At 40.0% G+C, this 18,909-nt stretch overlaps 1 protein-coding gene across 2 annotated transcripts; it reads left to right on the forward strand.

Annotated features, from left to right (window-relative positions):
• Nucleotides 1-928: 928 nt before the first annotated feature.
• Nucleotides 929-18,623, forward strand: cops8 (COP9 signalosome subunit 8). 2 transcript variants are annotated; one of them, XM_056251938.1, is made up of 7 exons: nt 929-1,077; nt 1,414-1,484; nt 1,570-1,618; nt 1,699-1,831; nt 17,199-17,306; nt 17,583-17,645; nt 18,356-18,623. In XM_056251938.1, exons 1-7 carry the CDS (start codon nt 1,006-1,008, stop codon nt 18,433-18,435), a joined length of 576 nt encoding a protein of 191 aa, XP_056107913.1. In that variant the 5' UTR covers nt 929-1,005; the 3' UTR covers nt 18,436-18,623. The 2 variants fall into 2 exon arrangements, with proteins under 2 accessions (XP_056107913.1, XP_056107914.1); XM_056251939.1 differs by lacking the exons at nt 17,199-17,306; nt 17,583-17,645; nt 18,356-18,623 and adding an exon at nt 12,231-13,677.
• Nucleotides 18,624-18,909: the final 286 nt, after the last annotated feature.

Here is an 18,909-nt window from a genome sequence, read left to right on the forward strand (position 1 = left end):
TACTATGGAAGTCAATGGGTTCAGTTAACTGTTTGGTTACTGACATTCTTCAAAATATCTTCCTTTGTGTTCAGCAGAAGAAAGAAATTCATACAGGTTTGAAACAACTTGAGGGTGAGTATATGATGACAGAATTTATCATTTTGAAGTGAACTATACCTTTAAGAGCCTGTACAAATTCTGATTCAACAGGGTAATCCAATACAATGTTGTCTGACATTGTTTCACAACACTCAACACCGTCACTGTTAGTAGGGTTTTCCCCTTCCATAAAATGCCGAAGACTGTAATAAGTTTCATATGCTGCGCATCTGTTGTTGTTCTCGGTGGTTACATCTAAATATAGGTCCGACTGTAAGTTGATCTAAATGTTTATAAGACTGAAGTTAGCATTTATCACGTCAAAACTAATGTGAAATCTCAGTCAGTCATACAAGAGTGGAGCAAGCAAAGAAACATGGATTAATGAAGTGTATTATCACAATCGCAATATAACGGAATATTTGGTGCAACTTCAGAAAGTTTTAAACATACAACGCAAGGACTTCTCCATGTGTAAGCATTCACAGTAACAATCTTTAGGAGACGCTTCTAAATACAGTGTAGTGTTAAGAGAGGTGGATTATTATAGACACTTCTCTCTAGACAACCTGGTGAGCAGCTGGCCTAGCAGTAGGACAGTCAATCAAATTTGACCTCACAATTATGCTTTTCTGAGAAGAGCAGTTCAGTGAGCTGTTAAGCCTTCTCATATCTGTGCACAAATGGGTCTCTGAAGGAAGTAGAGCGACTCTGTAACGTGCAGCAATATACGTTCTAATAGGAGTAAAACTAGCCACCAGTACCTCCAGTCCTCACATTTTTGTTTTTCAGCTATACAAAAATGTAAGAGGCGTGGTGGCGTCGTTTGCTCTCCAGTCCAGCAGGGGTCAGTGTGGCGTCGCAGAGCCAGAGCAGCAGCGGTTTATTTTCCTTAGCCGTTAGCATATGAAGCTCCTGTAAAAGATGCCTGTGTCTGTCATGATGGCTGAACCTGATGAAAAGCTGCTGTTGCAGTTTGAAACTCAAGAACTGGAGGTAAAACCAGACAGATATGCTGATTTATTAATACGTTTATTTTGCGGATGTTTGTTATATGCTAAACAGCTACAGTGTCTGGGTCTGTCAGTTGAACAACACGTAAAGCCAGCTTTAGGCATCAGTGTAAGATAAAATAGAGACTTTTAAACTCATTCATGTGGAATGAAACGTTAATGCGTTAATGTTTATGAAGTTTTGTGTGTAGTAATAATTTTCCTTGTGCTTGTGTTTATTTGTTATTTTATTACAGGCATGACTGAATGTTTTTATACAAATTGTCATATTCATCTCCTAAATGTCATTCATTTTAAAGCATGTTACCTTGTATCGTAGGCTCCCGGTGGCATTGCTACACCTCAGGTGTATTCTCAGTTACTAGTCTTGTATCTCCTGCATAATGACATGTGAGTATGTTACATAAATTATATTTGATGTTAATATACATTTAAATTATCAGTTGATGTTATAATATTCACTTGCTTTATGCAGGAATAATGCTAGATACCTTTGGAAACGGATACCCCAAGCAATCAAAACAGTGAGTTGTATGTTTGCTTCCAATTAGTCTAACATAAAGCACAATAAATTTTAGATCTCTGATACAGATTTTAATTACAGGCAAACCCAGAGCTGGCGGCTATATGGGCGGTAGGACAGCGTATCTGGCAGCGAGACTTTCCAGGGATCTACACTGCTATTGCTGCTTACCAGTGGTCTGAAAGCATTCTCCCTGTGATGGAAGCTTTACAAGGTACTGAGATCATGTGGCTTGGGGTTTATGCTGTATTCCTAAAATTAAATCTATAATGAAGATGAGTATATTGGCTTTGAACTTTTCATTTGCTCTGTGGTTATTCTTGTCTGTTTAATTAAACAAATCCTCAATACGATTTGACATTTAAGAAATTGTAGGTTTCCGTGCTTGGCCAGATCTAGACTCACAGCCCTTTTTAGCTGTCTATATACTGGCTTTGATAATGTAATAATTAAACAGTGTGATTAATGAATTGTTGGTTGGTCATCTTAAAGGGTTAGTTCACCCAAAAATTAAAATTATGTCAGTAATTACTCACCCTCATGTTGTTCCAATCCTGTAAGACTTTTGTTCATCTTCGGAACAAAAATTAATATATTTTTTATTAAATCTGAGGGCTGGATCACTCCTCCATAGGCTTATATGGGATCAAACTTGCCGGCCCAGAAAGTTAGTAAAGACAATGTTTAAAATAGTCCAAGTGACTACAGTGGCTCAACCATAAGTTTATCAAGCAACGAGAATACTTTTTGTGCGCAAAAATAACATCTTTATTCAACTATTCATTTTCTTCTGTGTGGGCCTCTGAGTGAGTTCACGTAGTGTAACAGCGCAGCACTTCTGGGTTGTACGTCAGAACGTAGGCTCACTATTGGCCGACGCTGGTCATGTGTGTGATGCTGGCCAATAGTGAGCCTACGTTCTGACGTACAACCCAGAAGCGCTGCGCTGTTACACTACATGAGTGTGAGTAATTACTGACAGAATTTTCATTTTTGGGTGAACTAACCCTTTAATCAGTGGTTCTCAACTTTTCTGACATGAAGGTCCCCCGGTTGTCTTACAAAAAGGCCCCCTCCATCTTAGATTTTTTTTGCTGTTTTTGCTGTAATCATGACTATGCTTCTTGGTTTTAATCCCCTTACACCCTGATTTCAAGTGGCATACATAATGATTTCAAGTGGCATACTTAAAGGGTTAGTTCGCCCCTTTAAGACATGAAGTTGTATGCAATCCTTACCAGCACTATAGTGCATACACACTGACCGACTCTGTAGTCACCTCCCTGGTCAGAGTTCTGGCCGCTGGAAGTTTTTCAAGAAAGTACTCCCGGTTACTTTCCGGGGCCTCAAAACTGTGCGTTTTTACGTGAAAAAATTATTTGCGTTTCAAAGCTTGATTAATTTACCACACAAAAAACACGCCAGACAAAATTCATACCTCAGTTTTAATCGGCACTATTTTCTTTCCATTTCTATCAATCCGCGCTGCTGTCAACGTCAACAGTGCGCACGTTCCGATCAGCTGTTGATAGCGCGACTCGCTGACAACATGTCTGACTGCGAAATTTCTGATGATGAAACCAATTTTAGCACAATGTCAGACGGAACAGATGATGATGAAAGTAATTTTAGCACAACGCCAAAGGGATACCTTTATGAACCGGAGTATACCGATGCCGAACTTCAGCAGATGGAGATAGAACGGGAAGAGAGAGAGCGAGAGGACAGAGATGAATCAAATAGTTTTCTCAGCAAATTGTACCTATATCTAGGGATCGACCGATATGGATTTTTTAGTGCCGATACCGATACCGATTTTTTTCCCATCAGCCTTAGCCGATGACCGATACGGGCTGCCGATTTTCTTGAGCCGATATTTGGAGCCGATACATTTTGCTCCCTCAATTTACATCATAAAAATGACATGATGTTAAAAAATGTTACAGGTCTCAATTTAATAAAAGTAACATTTATTTAAAGGTGCTCTAAGCGATGTCACGCGTTTTTTAGGGCAAAATTTTTTTTGTCACATACAGCAAACATCTCCTCACTAACCGCTGGCTGCCTGTCCCCTGAACACACTGTAAAGAAACGCGATCTCTGTAGACAGCCCAGGCTCCACAAACAGCAACAAAAGCAAACTGCAGCGACCCGCTCCCTGAAACATAATAAACTATTCCAGCCAATGACCGACAAGAAGGGTTTGGGGGTGTGGTTTGGGGGGTTAGTGTGCGGATGAGGAGGAGGGAGGGTCTAGCTAGCCTCCGTTTTGTTTGACAATAGTTCGAACGTCAACAAGAAGTGACGTCACCCAGGATCGCTTAGAGAACCTTTAACGAAAAAAATCAATATTTAACGAATAGTAAAAACATGTGAGGTAGAACAAGAACAAGTAGATAAACAATATTTAACAAATATTAAAAACATGAGGTAGAACAAAAAAAAGTTCACTGCTGAAAATAAATATTTAAGCATAAATAAAATAATTACACTATTGCACACAGTAGCAACCAGCATAATAAAGTGCACAGTGCACACTGTACTTCATTTTAAAAGTAACAAACTATTTACTGCCATGGTTTAAATTTTTCTACATAAAATAAAATGAGCATGTCTAGTCTCTAATATCACTGCGATGGCGAGGGAGACACACACCACACGCGTCCAAACCTCAGGCAGGTGGTCGCTGAATAAATCTTCCACAAAAAGCACGGAACAACGTTGGTATTACTTAATCCTATGACCAGTGTTCGTAACAGCTACCGTACGCATACTAGGGCTGTCAAAATTGCTCAAATGGCGTTTGTATATTCCCTTCAAAAAAACATATTTGAACATATCGTCGTGCATTTGGTCAATGACGAGCATTACGTCAATAACAGGACAAATTAATACAAAGAGACATAACTACTAGTATTAAGTAGCTTATTTGAGTTTAAACATATTTGACAACGTATTACTACAAAAAAAACGAGTAAATCAACTAATGGCCAAGACCGCAGAGCTCACTCTGGCTCGCCCGGACTCGCAGGCGCACTCTCTCTCTCTCTCGCACTCACCCTCACGCTCTCCGCGCATACCGGGTTAAATGAACAACAACAAACAAATGTTGAGTGCTGATCAAGAGTTTTGTGCAAGCAATTTAAGGTATACAGCAGGCTTCATTCAGTGATTGAAACAAATACATTAATTTAAGTTTCACAGTACATAGAACCGACACTGAGCGCTCCGAGCGAGCTGTGCCTGCTACCGCGGGCATGTTTTTCCACATTCGAATATTAATTTTCACCTTCAAAATTCAGTTTTTTGAAACTATTCGAATATATATTCGTATTTAGAATATTCATTGACAGCCCTAATGCATACTGATCGGATAGCCTACAGCTATTTGCAGCTCCCTAAATACAATGGCAAGCAAGCAGTTTTATAGACGAGTCATTCGCGTTTTCCATTTGGACCCACAAACTTGCTTAGCTATATAGTTGCAACCACATAACAGTTATAGAGCAACGTGTTTCCATTTTCAAAGTGTTTGACAATATTTCAGCAGTCAAACAGTTAAAAGATGCTTTGAAAGTTTAAAAGTTACCGTTATCTTGAAGCGCAGGTTGCACTCTGCTAGTGGGGGAGGGACAGTGCAGGGTCTGCACGTGAACTGCAGCGTCTCCAGCAGCACAGAGCTGCCTGTGGACGCCTGTCTATAAATAATGGCGGGAAAAAACTATCGGCGAACGCAGCAGCCGCGTATGGGCCGATTCCGATACACGTAAAAACCGCAAATATCGGCCCGATATATCGGCTGGCCGATATATCGGTCGATCACTACCTATATCCCTAAAACATTTTTTATATTAGACATCTTTTCACGTGTTTTCCACTGGAGTCTAAACATCAGCTTGTTTACCGTACAGTTTAGACATGGGATCATAAAGTTAGTAAATAGAGCTTACCCGTGGTACTGGTACAGCAAAACTCTTTAAAATCTGTTTTTTTCTTTTTCCTCCTTGGTTGGGGATGTAATCGTCTTCGCTGAAGTGAGCACTGCACACACGATAATCCTTGATTCTGGATATTTTAGCTCCCGCAGAGTAGCCGATGGCAACCAGCCAAAGCTGTCTCGTAGCTATATCCGAAACAGGAAAACGATGGAATCTGAACGGTGATCCCGGCACATTCTTGTGGTCACAGCCTGGGAATTTACAAGTTCGCACCATTGTTAATTTTCTACTTTTTACGTCGTTGTCAATCGATTGTGTAAACACTATGGAACAGCTGATCGGAATGTGCGCACTGTTGACGTTGACAGCAGTGCGGATTGATAGAAATGGAAAGAAAATAGTGCCGATTAAAACTGAGGTATGAATTTTGTCTGGCGTGTTTTTTGTGTGGTAAATTAATCAAGCTTTGAAACACAAATAATTTTTTCACGTAAATACGCACAGTTTTGAGGCCCCGGAAAGTAACCGGGAGTACTTTCTTGAAAAACTTCCAGCAGCCAGAACTCTGACCAGGGAGGTGACTACAGAGTGGGTCAGTGTGTATGCACTATAGTGCTGGTAAGGATTGCATACAACTTCATGTCTTAAATGGGCGAACTAACCCTTTAAAGGTGCAGTGTGTGATTTTTAGCGACATCTAGCGGTTCGGTTGCGAGTTGCACTAAGGGCTCAGCCCACTGCTCACCCCTCCCTTTTGAAGAAGCTACGGTGGCTAAAACGGGACAAATATATCGTCGTCTGAGACAGCAGAGAATAGCCAGAGTAAGCCAAGAGTAGGGTTGGGTATCGGTTGGGTTTTATCCGATACCAGTACCTACTCGGTATTTTTTAAACGGTTCCGGTGCTTAAACGGTTCTTGAAACGGTACTTAAGAAAACGAAACCGCACACACTTTGTAAAAAAATAATACCCCTTTATTTACAGGGCCAAACTGGACACAATATTTACTTATATCTTTTAAAGCTCCAGTCGGCAAGTCTGGCAGATTGAGTGGATTTAGGAAAATTTTGAATGTTTACAACTCTCATGCCCCTCCCCCACTATCAACGGATACCCTCCCACCCAGTTCATGCTCGTCAGTGCGTGTGCACCAGATTTTCAGTGAACGCCAGGACTCTCAAGTGTCACGCATTGAGCGTGACAGTCACTCATTTCGGTCTTTTGTCACGCTCTCCTGCCACACATTGTATTTCTCACGCTGAAAAACTATTTGTAATATATTTAATATGCCGCAGCGCCCAAAACTCTGGCCGCGCCGCTCTCACTGTGGAACCGGCATGAATCAAGCGCGTTTCCTCTGGTGTTGTTCGTCGAGCTACCCCATAAGCCAATCAGAAAATAGCACTATTGTATCTGGGTAAGATTTAACGCAACAACCAATGACAAAAATGTATCCAACCCCCCGTCGGCTGGGTGTCACTCTTACCTGTCTTCAAAACTTGAGAGCCCTGGAACGCGCCCGTCTCATCAGCATCCATCAACACCATGGAGTATTTGGAGGTATGCTGTCCTGGCTAATCTACCGATAGATTGCAATTGCTAACGTCATTTATACTCTAAATGAGCTTACTTGATTTTCCGCCATCACTCTTCGTTACTGCGCGAACTTCCGCGAACTTCAGGCGTGTGCATGTGATTGTAACGTGCGTGAGGGGTGGCGTGTGCCCGATCTGTGATTGACAGTCAGATCTCACACCCCCCTGCGCTGATTGGACATGATGAACCGGGAGCTGTGGATTTTTGCAAAACAAATAACACGCTCCAGGTGGAGTTAGAAGCTCGGGTTTTTTCTAAAACCACTTTATTTATGTTGTTCTGTCAGATTATAGTGTCGATTTCACTGAATATGATAAAAAAAATGTTGCCGACGGCAGCTTTAAACAATATAAATACAAGTAACATATGGTAATAATAAATAAACCAATATAAAATAAAATTTCACATTACATAATATCAAATAAAACAATATTGTATCAAACAATCTAATAATACTGGAGATTAACAGAGATTACTACCTGGGTAATCTAATATCGACATGGCTACAGGTTCCCATGTTTTGTCTGCTTGAACCAGTCATGTAAGTTATCTGATCATTGTACTAGTTAGGCAGCGCTTAGCTTGGCAAATTTGGTATTTCGTTCCCACTGCGTCTTAGCTACGCAGTTTTGAGTAAAATTATGAAAGAGAACGTCTCTGGTTACTGGTGTAACCCATGTTCTCTGAATAGGGAACGAGACGCTGCGTTCACTGCCAAACTCCTCGCGCTGCCAACAAGCTTCCTTTTTCGGCAGAGAAATCTGAGGAGCAGATGATGCACGCGCTAATATAATATGATGACGTGAGCGTCAAGGCGGCGGCCGCGCCATCAGCCAATGGATTGGAGTGAATCCTGATTCTATATGGGCTTCAGACAATCGTTCTGACGCGTAATTTTACACGTGAAATGCAGCCAAACCTTGGAGCGTTTTGTCTTCGGCATCTTCAATAATCCCCTCGCTATCAGCAGATGTTCCGGGAGTCTCCCGCATATTGATAATGGCTCCCTCATGCCCGCAAATTAGTTAAAATCTCCCGGAACGCTTGAGCGAGCGAGCAAAAGCGCGCATGTGAGACAGAACAGACAGTGCTCCAATAAACCGTATAGTGCGTGCACGGCGGAGAGAGCGAGAGACTTTGCGTGTGTGCGCCTTATGCCACAGAGACTCAGGCACCGAAATCAGGCACCGACATTTTCGTTCTTATTCAGTCTGGTTACTACCGTTTACGTCAGAACCGGTTCCCTATTGGCACCGCGTTTCGGTACCCAACCCTAGCCAAGAGTGTGTAACATTGTCACTGTTTCTGTACCACAGTCTATTATAAACCACATCATGGATAAAGTTTACAAAGCCATAGTCAGTTGAGGATCAAGGGTCTTAATATATAATATAATAATAGTAATCAGCTGATTGTCTCACAAACGTAACCAGCACATTTCTCCCCACATAGCAAACCCATAATACAGCGAGGGAGAAGAACCACATGAAACTATGCAACTATATATTTTTTCTAACAGGGTAGTAAAAGTTTAGCTGGCTAAATATGAGCTGTTACTGTGGCTGAGCTGGTTAAAGCGTAAAGCCTTGTTTAAACTCGACGCGTCCGCATGAGCCCAAAGGTGCGCGCGGCAAAAATGACATGATTGTAACAGCGCGCCTCCGCATCCCCTAGACACCATTTACTACACACAATAGGCTTTTTTTCTCTGATTTTGAAAACTCTTCGCAATCGACTTAAAATGCTTCCAAGATCGACTTGTCGACCGCGATCGACGGGTTGGTGATTCCTGTAACATACTGTTTTACGGTCAATGACTAGAGTACTAATCAGCTGTCTCACGAACGTAACCAGCACATTTATCCCCACATAGCAAAGCCATAACACAGCGAGGGAGAAGAACTAAGTTACATGAAACAATCCAACTACATATTTTACACCACTGACAAGGGAAAAGTCACTACTCACGGTGTTTATGGCTTCTAGCTTTCTGCTGCTTCTCTTTCAAGGTAGTGACGAAACGCGCTCTGTAGCGATGTTTGTTCGCTGTCGGCTACGGTAGAAACATGACGTCACAATGTGTCGACCTTCATAGAAGGGGGTGCCCGCGGTTATGTAGATATAAATGTCTCATTCTAAGGTAATAAAAACATTACGGTTTATTAAGTAAGTTCTTTATACACCACTGAAAACATAGTTATGGATGTCATATTGCATTTCTGTTAATAGATACTCAAAATTTGTACTGATTGCACCTTTAAAGTAATGGTTTATAACTCTACAAAAAAACAAAACAAAGTATCAAGTACACAGAGGTTATTATGTTACAAATTTTGTGTTGATATCTCAATGCAATCAAAGGTTATGACATTTGGAACCATGGTACCCTTTTTATCAAACATTTGTCCAAACACGTGAGTGTTATACTGACATGAGAACTACTTGCGTGTGTAAACACCACAAAGCATACAAATATTAAAGTGGTTTTATTATGTCCTTTTACAAAGTCTTGATTTTGTTTTTAGGTTGTACTAGAATAAGTTTTCATGCTTGATTGTTCAAAAAACGCATTGTTTCACATATTTTACATTATTACAGCACCTCTCTTCCCAGTCTGGCTCGAACATGCCGTATAGTTCGATGAAGCCCCTCCTTCCGAAATACGAAAAGTGCTGTGATTGATTAGCTGGCCCAGTGTGTTGTGATTGGCACCGGTTAGCACGTGTTCGGGAAATGTGCCGCCCCTCCATAACTGCGTGTTCTTCTCTAGCATAAATATTACAGATGGTGTCAATTTCAAACCAATTCGAGCTCAAGTCAGACCCTGACAATGTTAATGAACAAGAGGATTGTGCAGAACGGATTTCATGCACAGACTTTGCAAGCACCTATTTCACAGGACGTTTCAGAGTGGAATGTTTGTTGTAATTTCCCTACATAATAGATACGATCCACCATTTTAGCGTTCATATTTTTATGCTCAAACAGCAACTTTCACACTAACTAAAGTGGAAAAGCATAATAGGGCCACTTTAATAGTTACATAGAATATGAAACAAGTAATAAGATCCTGGTTGATTTGTGATCATCTTCCAGCACTGTTTCAGATGTGCACTCCTATTCTATGGCGCATGGTAAATTAAGACCCGTCAATCTGATCGATCGATGCAATCCAAGCACGCTCCAGCTATAAAACAGTGTCTGATTGGTAGGGATGCAGCGAAATGAAAATTCTGGGCCGAAACCGACAATTCTGGATGCACTCTGCTGAAAACCAAAAATTACTTATTTTAAATTAGTTTAAAAAAAAATTAATATTAGTATTAAAATGTTAATATTAGACTTTTATTGAATCTGAATTTAAAACGTACAAGCCAATAAAAAAAAACTTTTATTTAAATTAACACCAAAATTGGACAGAAAATATATTAAAATAATATTAAATATCAATATATTATTCCTCATTCAGTTCTGTGCAACATAATCAGATTTAACAGATTTATTTTTTTGACCAATTATCAAAATAATATATAGTGCACTTTATTATACTGAATGTCCTGTGTTTTTGTTGTTTTTTTGTACTTGAGTGCAATCAATTTTGGTTGAAAAAATGAGAATCGTGTAAGAGAATCGTGATTTCAATTCCCATGGAGAAAAATCGTGATTAACATTTTAGCAAGAATCGTGCAGCCCTAGTCCAAGCTATTATTATCAGAGCATGTGAGCAGAGAATGAGCTTTACCCAGCACATCTATACCACACCATGTTACAGTACATTATAGGGCTATTGCAAACAGAAACAAGTCTTCTACAGAGAAATTTCATGTCGGCACGTTATTTGAACAGACGGTACAGTTGCTTCGAAGTTCTTCGGAAGTGGAGCCGTTTGCAAAGTTACAAAAAATGCTGCACGAGAGTGAAACCTGAGCACTGATCGCTGAAGGTTTTACGTCATAAAATTGAAATCGGTTCTTGAGATCGGCCAAATTTACCAAGCAAGTCATAGAATATGATTATCTGTGTGATTAGCTTTACAAGCAAAAAATTTAAATTGTGTGTAAAAAGAGCCCGCCATTTAAATATGGATGGATGTGCAAAAATAAATTAGAATTTACCCTAAGAAGTGGCACATATCTTGCTCTCAAATTTAATTTCAAGTGGTTCATGACTAAACTTAGCTCAGACATTTAACTCTATTCATAGGCCAAGTGTGAATCATTTAAATGATGACTGCTTGTAGGGACAATTTAAGTGTGGAAGTTACTTTATCATTAAAATGCTACATTTTGTTGTATCCTTTTCTTGTTCTAAGGGAGCAACAGTTCTTTTGCAATCTCTTCTCTGTATCTTCAGGGTTCATGCTAAAACACAGCTTTCATTTGATCCCCACGTGTCAGAAGCTGACCCACCCAGGCCAAGGATAGGTTAAAAATAACCCTTTCCATGTGTTCATGGGTTCCCTATGTACTGTTTTAGGACATCAACAGTTGCTTTTCACAAACAAATTACTCAAGAACATTTGAACAAGAAATTATTTTGAAAAAGAATGCGTTTTGAATGATTTATGGGTTGTTTTTCTAAATAAAATATATTTTCAAAAATACTATTCCTCAGAATTTTAAGAAAATGTAAAAAAAATAAAATAAATTTTTTTATAGAGGAGCTTATATAGTTATTGTACAATTTGGCATATTTTTATTTTATTTTTCTGAATAAGAAATTAGCTATGAAAATTCATGTTGAAATTTCAACTTGTTTGTCACCATATTTCACCATTGAAATCTCACTGTACAGGAAAGGGTAGGGGTGTTATGGTATCATCATGACAACACATGGGTTTTAAGGGGTGGGGGCTTTTGTATCTCCAAAAATGAATCCTGAAAACAAGTGGATAGGAATGTGTGCTCTGATTGGTTGGAGGAATGGCATGTCACCCACTGGCCGAGGGTAGTATAAAGACCAGGGCCACTGTGCCCCAGAACAGATCTGATAACTGCAAGGGATCATTTGCTGCCGTGCCACAGTTTATTTTTGACACATTTTTTTGAGAAGACCGCCACTGGAGTGGCTGAAGTGAAGCAAAAGGAGACAAGTCGACCACTCAAATGGAAATTCAGCGAACTGCCTCTTTGTTGGGGTCTCCTGACTCCATGGAGAGCCTTGAGAAACAGTTGAGCTGCCCGATCTGTCTGGACATGTTCACTAAACCGGTGGTGATCCTGCCCTGTCAACATAACCTGTGTCGAGGTTGTGCTAGTGATCTTTATGACTCTCGAAACCCTTACCGTTTCTCCGGTGGTGTCTTCCGGTGCCCTACTTGCCGATTTGAAGTGGTTCTCGATCGTCATGGCGTGCATGGACTTCAGAGAAATCTTCTAGTTGAGAACATAATTGACATATACAAACAGCAGCAGGAGGGTGGAGGTGGTGGAAACACCACCACAGAAACTTCGATAAAACCCAAAAGCTCCAAGGAGCCATTGTGCCAAGAGCACGAGGACGAGAAGATCAACATCTACTGCGTGACTCACCAAACTCCCACTTGCTCCATGTGTAAGGTATTTGGCCAACATAAAGACTGTGAGGTGTCACCACTTGCTAGTGTCTATCAGGCTCAAAAGGGAGAGCTGAGTAACGCCATTGATGCTCTTGTGGCAGGGAACGGTCGCCTTCAGGCGTTGCTCAACCAGATGGAGGAGGCCTGTACAGGCGTTCAGGACAATGCTCAATGTGCCAAGCAAAGGCTTGGTGAATGCTTCGATTCTCTGTACGCAGCCTTGGAGGAGCGTAAGAATGCCCTCTTGGAACGTATTGGCAAGGAGCAGGATGAGAAGGTAGCTGCCCTCAGAAGTCTGGCTAGGCGTTATGGGGATCGTCTTCAGGCAGCCACAGAGTTAACGGACACTGCAGTGCTGGCGCTGGAGCAAAGTAGTGCCGCAGAGTTCCTGCAGGCCTCCAAGAACCTGATTGTCCAGACAAAGGATGCGGCGAAGAGCTCACTTGCTGAAGAAAGGCCGGAGCCAGGCTTTGAAAGAATGGACCATTTCACTCTGGATACAGAACATGTGGAGACTTTGTTGTCCAAGATGGACTTTGGAGCCGATGAGGAGGAGGAATTTGAAGATGCTGAGGATCAGGAAGAGGAGTAAATGGGTTGCAGGGAAGGAAGAGTGTCTTGGAGGTCAAATAGGATGTGAGGAAAGACAAGATGATCAAGCAAAGATGGTGACAATGAGAAAGAAAATGTTTTAAATGTTTGTATATCACTGCTAAGCAGTGTCAGCATTTCAACTTGTATTATCATAAGAATATTTTAGATTAACTAGGTGCCATTTTTATACTTTTTATAATGTAGTTAAAATTCTGCTGTTGTCACTTTAGAAGTTATCTTCCTACTTTCACATTGTTTCACTCAAAAATTGATCATTGCTGTCATTTCACGATATGTGGTTATGTAGGTCTGTATGTTCAGTTTACTCAAATGTGGACTTAATGCTTTGGTATTAAATAAAATTTTCAAATTTCAGATTTGAGTTCATTTATTTATAAATTGTAATTATTATATATTTTTTTATGTATAAACCAAGTTACACATTTAAGGATGCAGTTTAAATAGAGCATCTTGGACTTACTCTAAACGTAACTGTTCACAAGTGAACTCTGTGCACTCTTTACTCTCAACTTCTCTGGTTAAAGGCACATGCTATTTTTAAAAGGAAAGAGGATGAGATATGGCTGGGGGGACCTTGGGGTAGGATACCAGAATAGGACAGATGGACACCACTCCACCTCCCCCCAGCACTGCCTTGCTCAGCAGCTCTTGCTATTCATGATAGAGGGTCAAGGCAAGTTAGGAATCAGGTTGACTATCATGGATTGACAAGCACTTGGAATGACTGTTGTTAAAAATAAACAAGCAACATACTGAATGTAACTCTGTTCAAGTTTTCTTGTTGCTTGTGAGGTGCTAAGACCAAATGTTTTTCACAAATTGGGTGTATCTGGTTTTCTTTCTGTAGAGGTCATTCTTGTATAACATGTTCTTGTCTGCCTGTAATTTCCAAACGACAGTCTTGTATTCAATGCTGACCTCCTTGGTGTTGTATACCAGTAGCTGTTAGTAAACACTGTTGCTATGAGAGTTGCTATATATTTAGTTCAAGGGCTGAACGTGTTTAGAAGTGTCTGTAAGCCTTTGTATCATACTTCTCTCCATTATAGCAAACAAAGAAATATAAACAATTTAATAAAACCAAATATTTATCTGTTTTTCATGTATCTTCTTTAGGTTAAACTTGGGTTGATAGATAATGTCACACAATCCCTTTAGTGCCTTCACAGCATTACTTAAAGTCTGTTTCAGTAATTGGAAGTGTGACAACAATTTACAGACATCATCTTTCAATCTTGATAACATTTGAAAGCAACGGTTGTCCTCTCAATTTGCTTAATTGCACTATAAAGTAATTTTTAAGCAAAATGATTGTACTTTTGTTTAATAATCAATAATACAATTTCCCAATGCATAATGCAACTTGAAAGTTTAAACAAACATGATTTCAGTTTGTTTCACTTCAAAATATTTATACGTAAAGCATGTTAAAAACGATAAACGCACATTTTGCATAAACAACTTATTTTCGAGAACATATACTACCATTAAAAATTTGGTGACGTTTTATCGTTTGTCGTTTTAAGATTTATGTTTTTCAAAGAAGTCTCTTATGCTCACCAAGGCTGCATTTATTTGAATAAAAATATAATAAATCAATAACATAGTGAAATATTATTAAAAAAAAAATAAAAAAATCTACTTTCATATATTTGGAAATGTTATTTATACCTGTGATGGCAAAGCTGAATTCTCAACAGCCATTGCTCAAGTCTTCAGTGTCACATGATCCTTTAGAAATCATTCTAATGTGCTGATTTGGAAAATTATCAAGTATGATTTATTATTATTCTCAGTTGAGAATAATAATAGAAGGGTCTAATATTGAGCCCAATTCTATTTTCCCTGTTTATGTTACCTTTGGGGCCTATTTTCAGAAAATATGAGATCTCATACACTGTTATGCTGACGACACTCAAGTGTATGTCCAATTACACCCAGTTGACAAGTCCCCTCTTCCAGCATTGGTAAGTGTCTTGAGGATGTAAAATGCTGGATGGCTAAGAATTTTCTCCACTTAAAGTTGGTGATTCTCTGCAGAAACATTTGTTTGTTATGCTGGTTGAAAGTCTCCTAATATCCTGATAGCAATCACTCTGTTAAGTGGTCTAAATTTATTAAGATAAATATGTTGTCTGTAAAAGGCGTAGTACCACAGAATGTTCGTTCAATCGTTGCGTTCGGTCCGAATGGTCCTATAGCGTGTGTTCCCGGTCGGTCAATGTGTGTTTGCATACCACTGCGCTACCACTACCACTCTTTTGGAACCCACAAGGGAAAAGGAAGAGAGGCAGGCCAAGGAACAGCTGGCACCGCGACCTGGATGCAGATGTGAAGAGGTCTGGCCACACATGGGGACAGTTAGAGAAGTTGGGACAGTTAGAGAAGTTGGCCCAGGACCGGGACGACTTGAGAGCTCTTGTTCGTGGCCTATGCCCAAAGTTGGGCGGTAGGCGTAAGTAAGTATACCACTGCGCAACCTGTATACGCAAGTCATCAGCGTGTTCACGTACGTTGTGCAGACAGAGCGAGAATGGCAGGCAAGCAACAACAACCAGACTCTCATCGTGGAACCCCTGGCATGCAAGAAATATTATTACACACTGACAAGTTTTGCTAGCTAAACAAACCGATAACTTGCTGCATCTAATTTCGTTTTTAAGAATTTGTTTACGTTTGGTATTGTAGTACTGTTACTGACTGTACTATAAAGTTTTCTCACCGGTGAATGACACACTATTGCAGTAACGTTGTCTCCGGTCTTCTGGGCTGTGCGCATTCATGCTTTCAGGAGTCGTGGCTTTGGACGGCGATTTGCAGGGAGGGTGGGACGTACGCTTTTAGTGCTATCAGGCTTAAGTTAGCATTTTCACAGATGTCCTACTGCACCTTTAAATGAGAGCAAAACGGATATTGTTGTTTTTGCCCCTCTTAGCTCATCGCCCCTTCTCTAACAACTTGGGGCCCCTCTCTAGAAATGTTCACCCATACGCAAACAATCTGGGTATATATTTTTTTGATCCAGAGTTGAATTTTGTAAAACAAGTTAAAAACTGTGGTGAAAACTAGTTTTTTACTACCTGAGGTTAATTGCTAAGATAAAACCTATGCGATCATCCTAGAGATCTGGAGATGATCATCCATGCTTTTATATCATCCAGTCTGGACTATTATAATGTTGTGTATTTAGGACTCTAACAGGCAGGGATGAATCGATTGCAGCTGGTTCAAAATGCTGCTGCTAGACTATTGACCAGTATGTGAAAGTGATTTTTTAAAAATTTTAACTGGCCCTAACATCACTCCCTCTTATCTGTCAGATCTTGTTATTCTACACCAGCCAGTAAAGAATTTGAGAGAAACTCTTGCTTCAGGTACAGTGTTCCCGATTTAAGCGAAAAAGTGACCGTGCCTTTTCAATAACTGGACCTAGGTTATGGAATAACTTACCGCTCTCCATCTGCTCCGCCCCCACTTTGAATGCTTTTAAAATGGCTTTTACATCTTGGCTTTTGAGTCTGACCCAGGAGAGAACTAAATATTAGTCTTTTATGTTTTTGTGTTTGTATTGTCTTTGTTTGGTTTTCTTGATTGCTGTGTACAGAAGCACTTTATTTAAGAAAGAAACTGAACTAATAAACTAAGTTGGCTTAATAAGTTTGTGTAAACTGATTTTTTTTTTTTTTCAGGATCCTTTGGGGAAAAAAGTTCAATATAACAGCATTTATTTGAAATAGAAATATTTTGTATCATGTCTTTACTGTCACTTTTGATCATTTTAATGCATTTTTGCTGAATAGAAGTATTAAATTTGGGAGATTGCCACCTCTGGAAAACCTCTCATTTGTTTTTCTTGCATTTTGTGTTTCTTGTAGAGTCCACCCGTAGGAGGGCATATGGGCTTGTAGCTCAAGCGTACACCTCTATCAGTGCAGACGACTTCGCTGCCTTTGTGGGATACTCTGTAGAAGAGGCGGTTAAAGGTATATAATCCTAGAAAGAGTGCCACAACACACATACAGTATGTATATGATGGATTTTTATGTAAATAAAATATTTTGAAGAAATATATTTAAACATGCCTGCATTTCTGTTGGAGTGCTTTCACACGTGTTTGGTCATCATTAGAAAATAAGTTTCTTTTGGCTGTGACCATTTCTTGATCTTCTGGAAAAGCAACTTATATTGGTTTAGAGATGTGCAAACCCTTTATTGTGCTGCACTTTGTTATGTAAATGTCCATTTTTCTTTCACTCAAGGTGTAGTTAGCCATGGGTGGCACGCAGATTCAAACACCAGGATGATCATGCCACAGAAACCAGGTGGGGGCACTGTTTCACTTCTTATAACCAACAAGAACAGATGTTTTTTGTCCACTCTATGACTCATTCCTCCATAAGGTTTTACTCATGGGCACTCCTCTGTATAAAAACCTTCCATTGAGTTAATGGTTCTGCATGGTTATTTCATAACAAGCATGTGAATGGGTGCCTTCACTCCAATTCCGTTTTCATCCTGCTCTCATGTTCGTTTCTTATTGGTTCTCACAGTTTCTTGAAGATTCCTTCATTTTGTAAATGGCAAGAAAAAATGCTGTAAATGCTGCTCTTTGCGTTTTGTATTGTAGTGCACACAGCTTTTTATGTGTTTGCCTGTAACTGTTGAGAACCATTTTTACGAGACACGTTTATTCCAAAGAAGCAGGAACAAGCAGCATCTGGGTTTCTGCATGGGCCTCGTGAGACAGCGCAGATGTCTGTAATGCATTTGAGTAACTGATGATTGAGAAATTATTCCCAGTACTTGTGACCTACAGCTTTCACTAAAAGCAGCTGAAGTTTATTAATTCAACAGTTGGTATGACATTTTTCTTTCTTGTGCTTTTGCATCTCTCTCGCACATATTCATGCGTTTATTCTGTGGCACATCTTTGTTTACATTCATAGGTCTATGTGTTATAGAGCAGATCATAGAGGACTTGAAGGAATCCCCGCTCCTCTCATGTTTCTGTTCTGTCTTCCCCTCTCTCCAGATCCGCCCCCGGTCTCTCTTGTTCCAAACGAACAACAGCTGGCCAGACTCACTGACTACGTGGCTTTTCTTGAGAACTGATAAGCACTCCACTCTCTCCCATCCTCTTCCTCAACACCTCTCAGATACTCAGTTTTACGGAAGAAACCCTCTGGTGTCCAGGACCCTACACACACACACACACACACACACACACACACACACACACACACACACACACACACACACACACACACACACACACACACACACACACACACACACACACACACACACACACACACACACACACACACACACACACACACACACACCCATCTGTCCTGCTCAGTGATGGAGCTGAAAATGGTCTAAATGGTTGTACTTGTACAAATTTTACATCTGCTTTGAAATATGGCACTGCTGACAATATTGTAAATTATTATTTTTCAGCAGAAATACTTCACTATATGAATATATTGTTTAGGCCATTTGTGCTGTTTTGATGTTACAGTTCAAAATGTGATATTTGTGTCATTTTGGTTCAACGAAGACGATGGTTTGTGATGGTTAAGA

The sequence above is a fragment of the Rhinichthys klamathensis genome, unplaced genomic scaffold (assembly GCF_029890125.1).
Source record: "Rhinichthys klamathensis goyatoka isolate OS25496 unplaced genomic scaffold, OSU_Roscu_1.1 h1tg000090l_1, whole genome shotgun sequence".
NCBI lineage: Eukaryota > Metazoa > Chordata > Actinopteri > Cypriniformes > Leuciscidae > Rhinichthys > Rhinichthys klamathensis.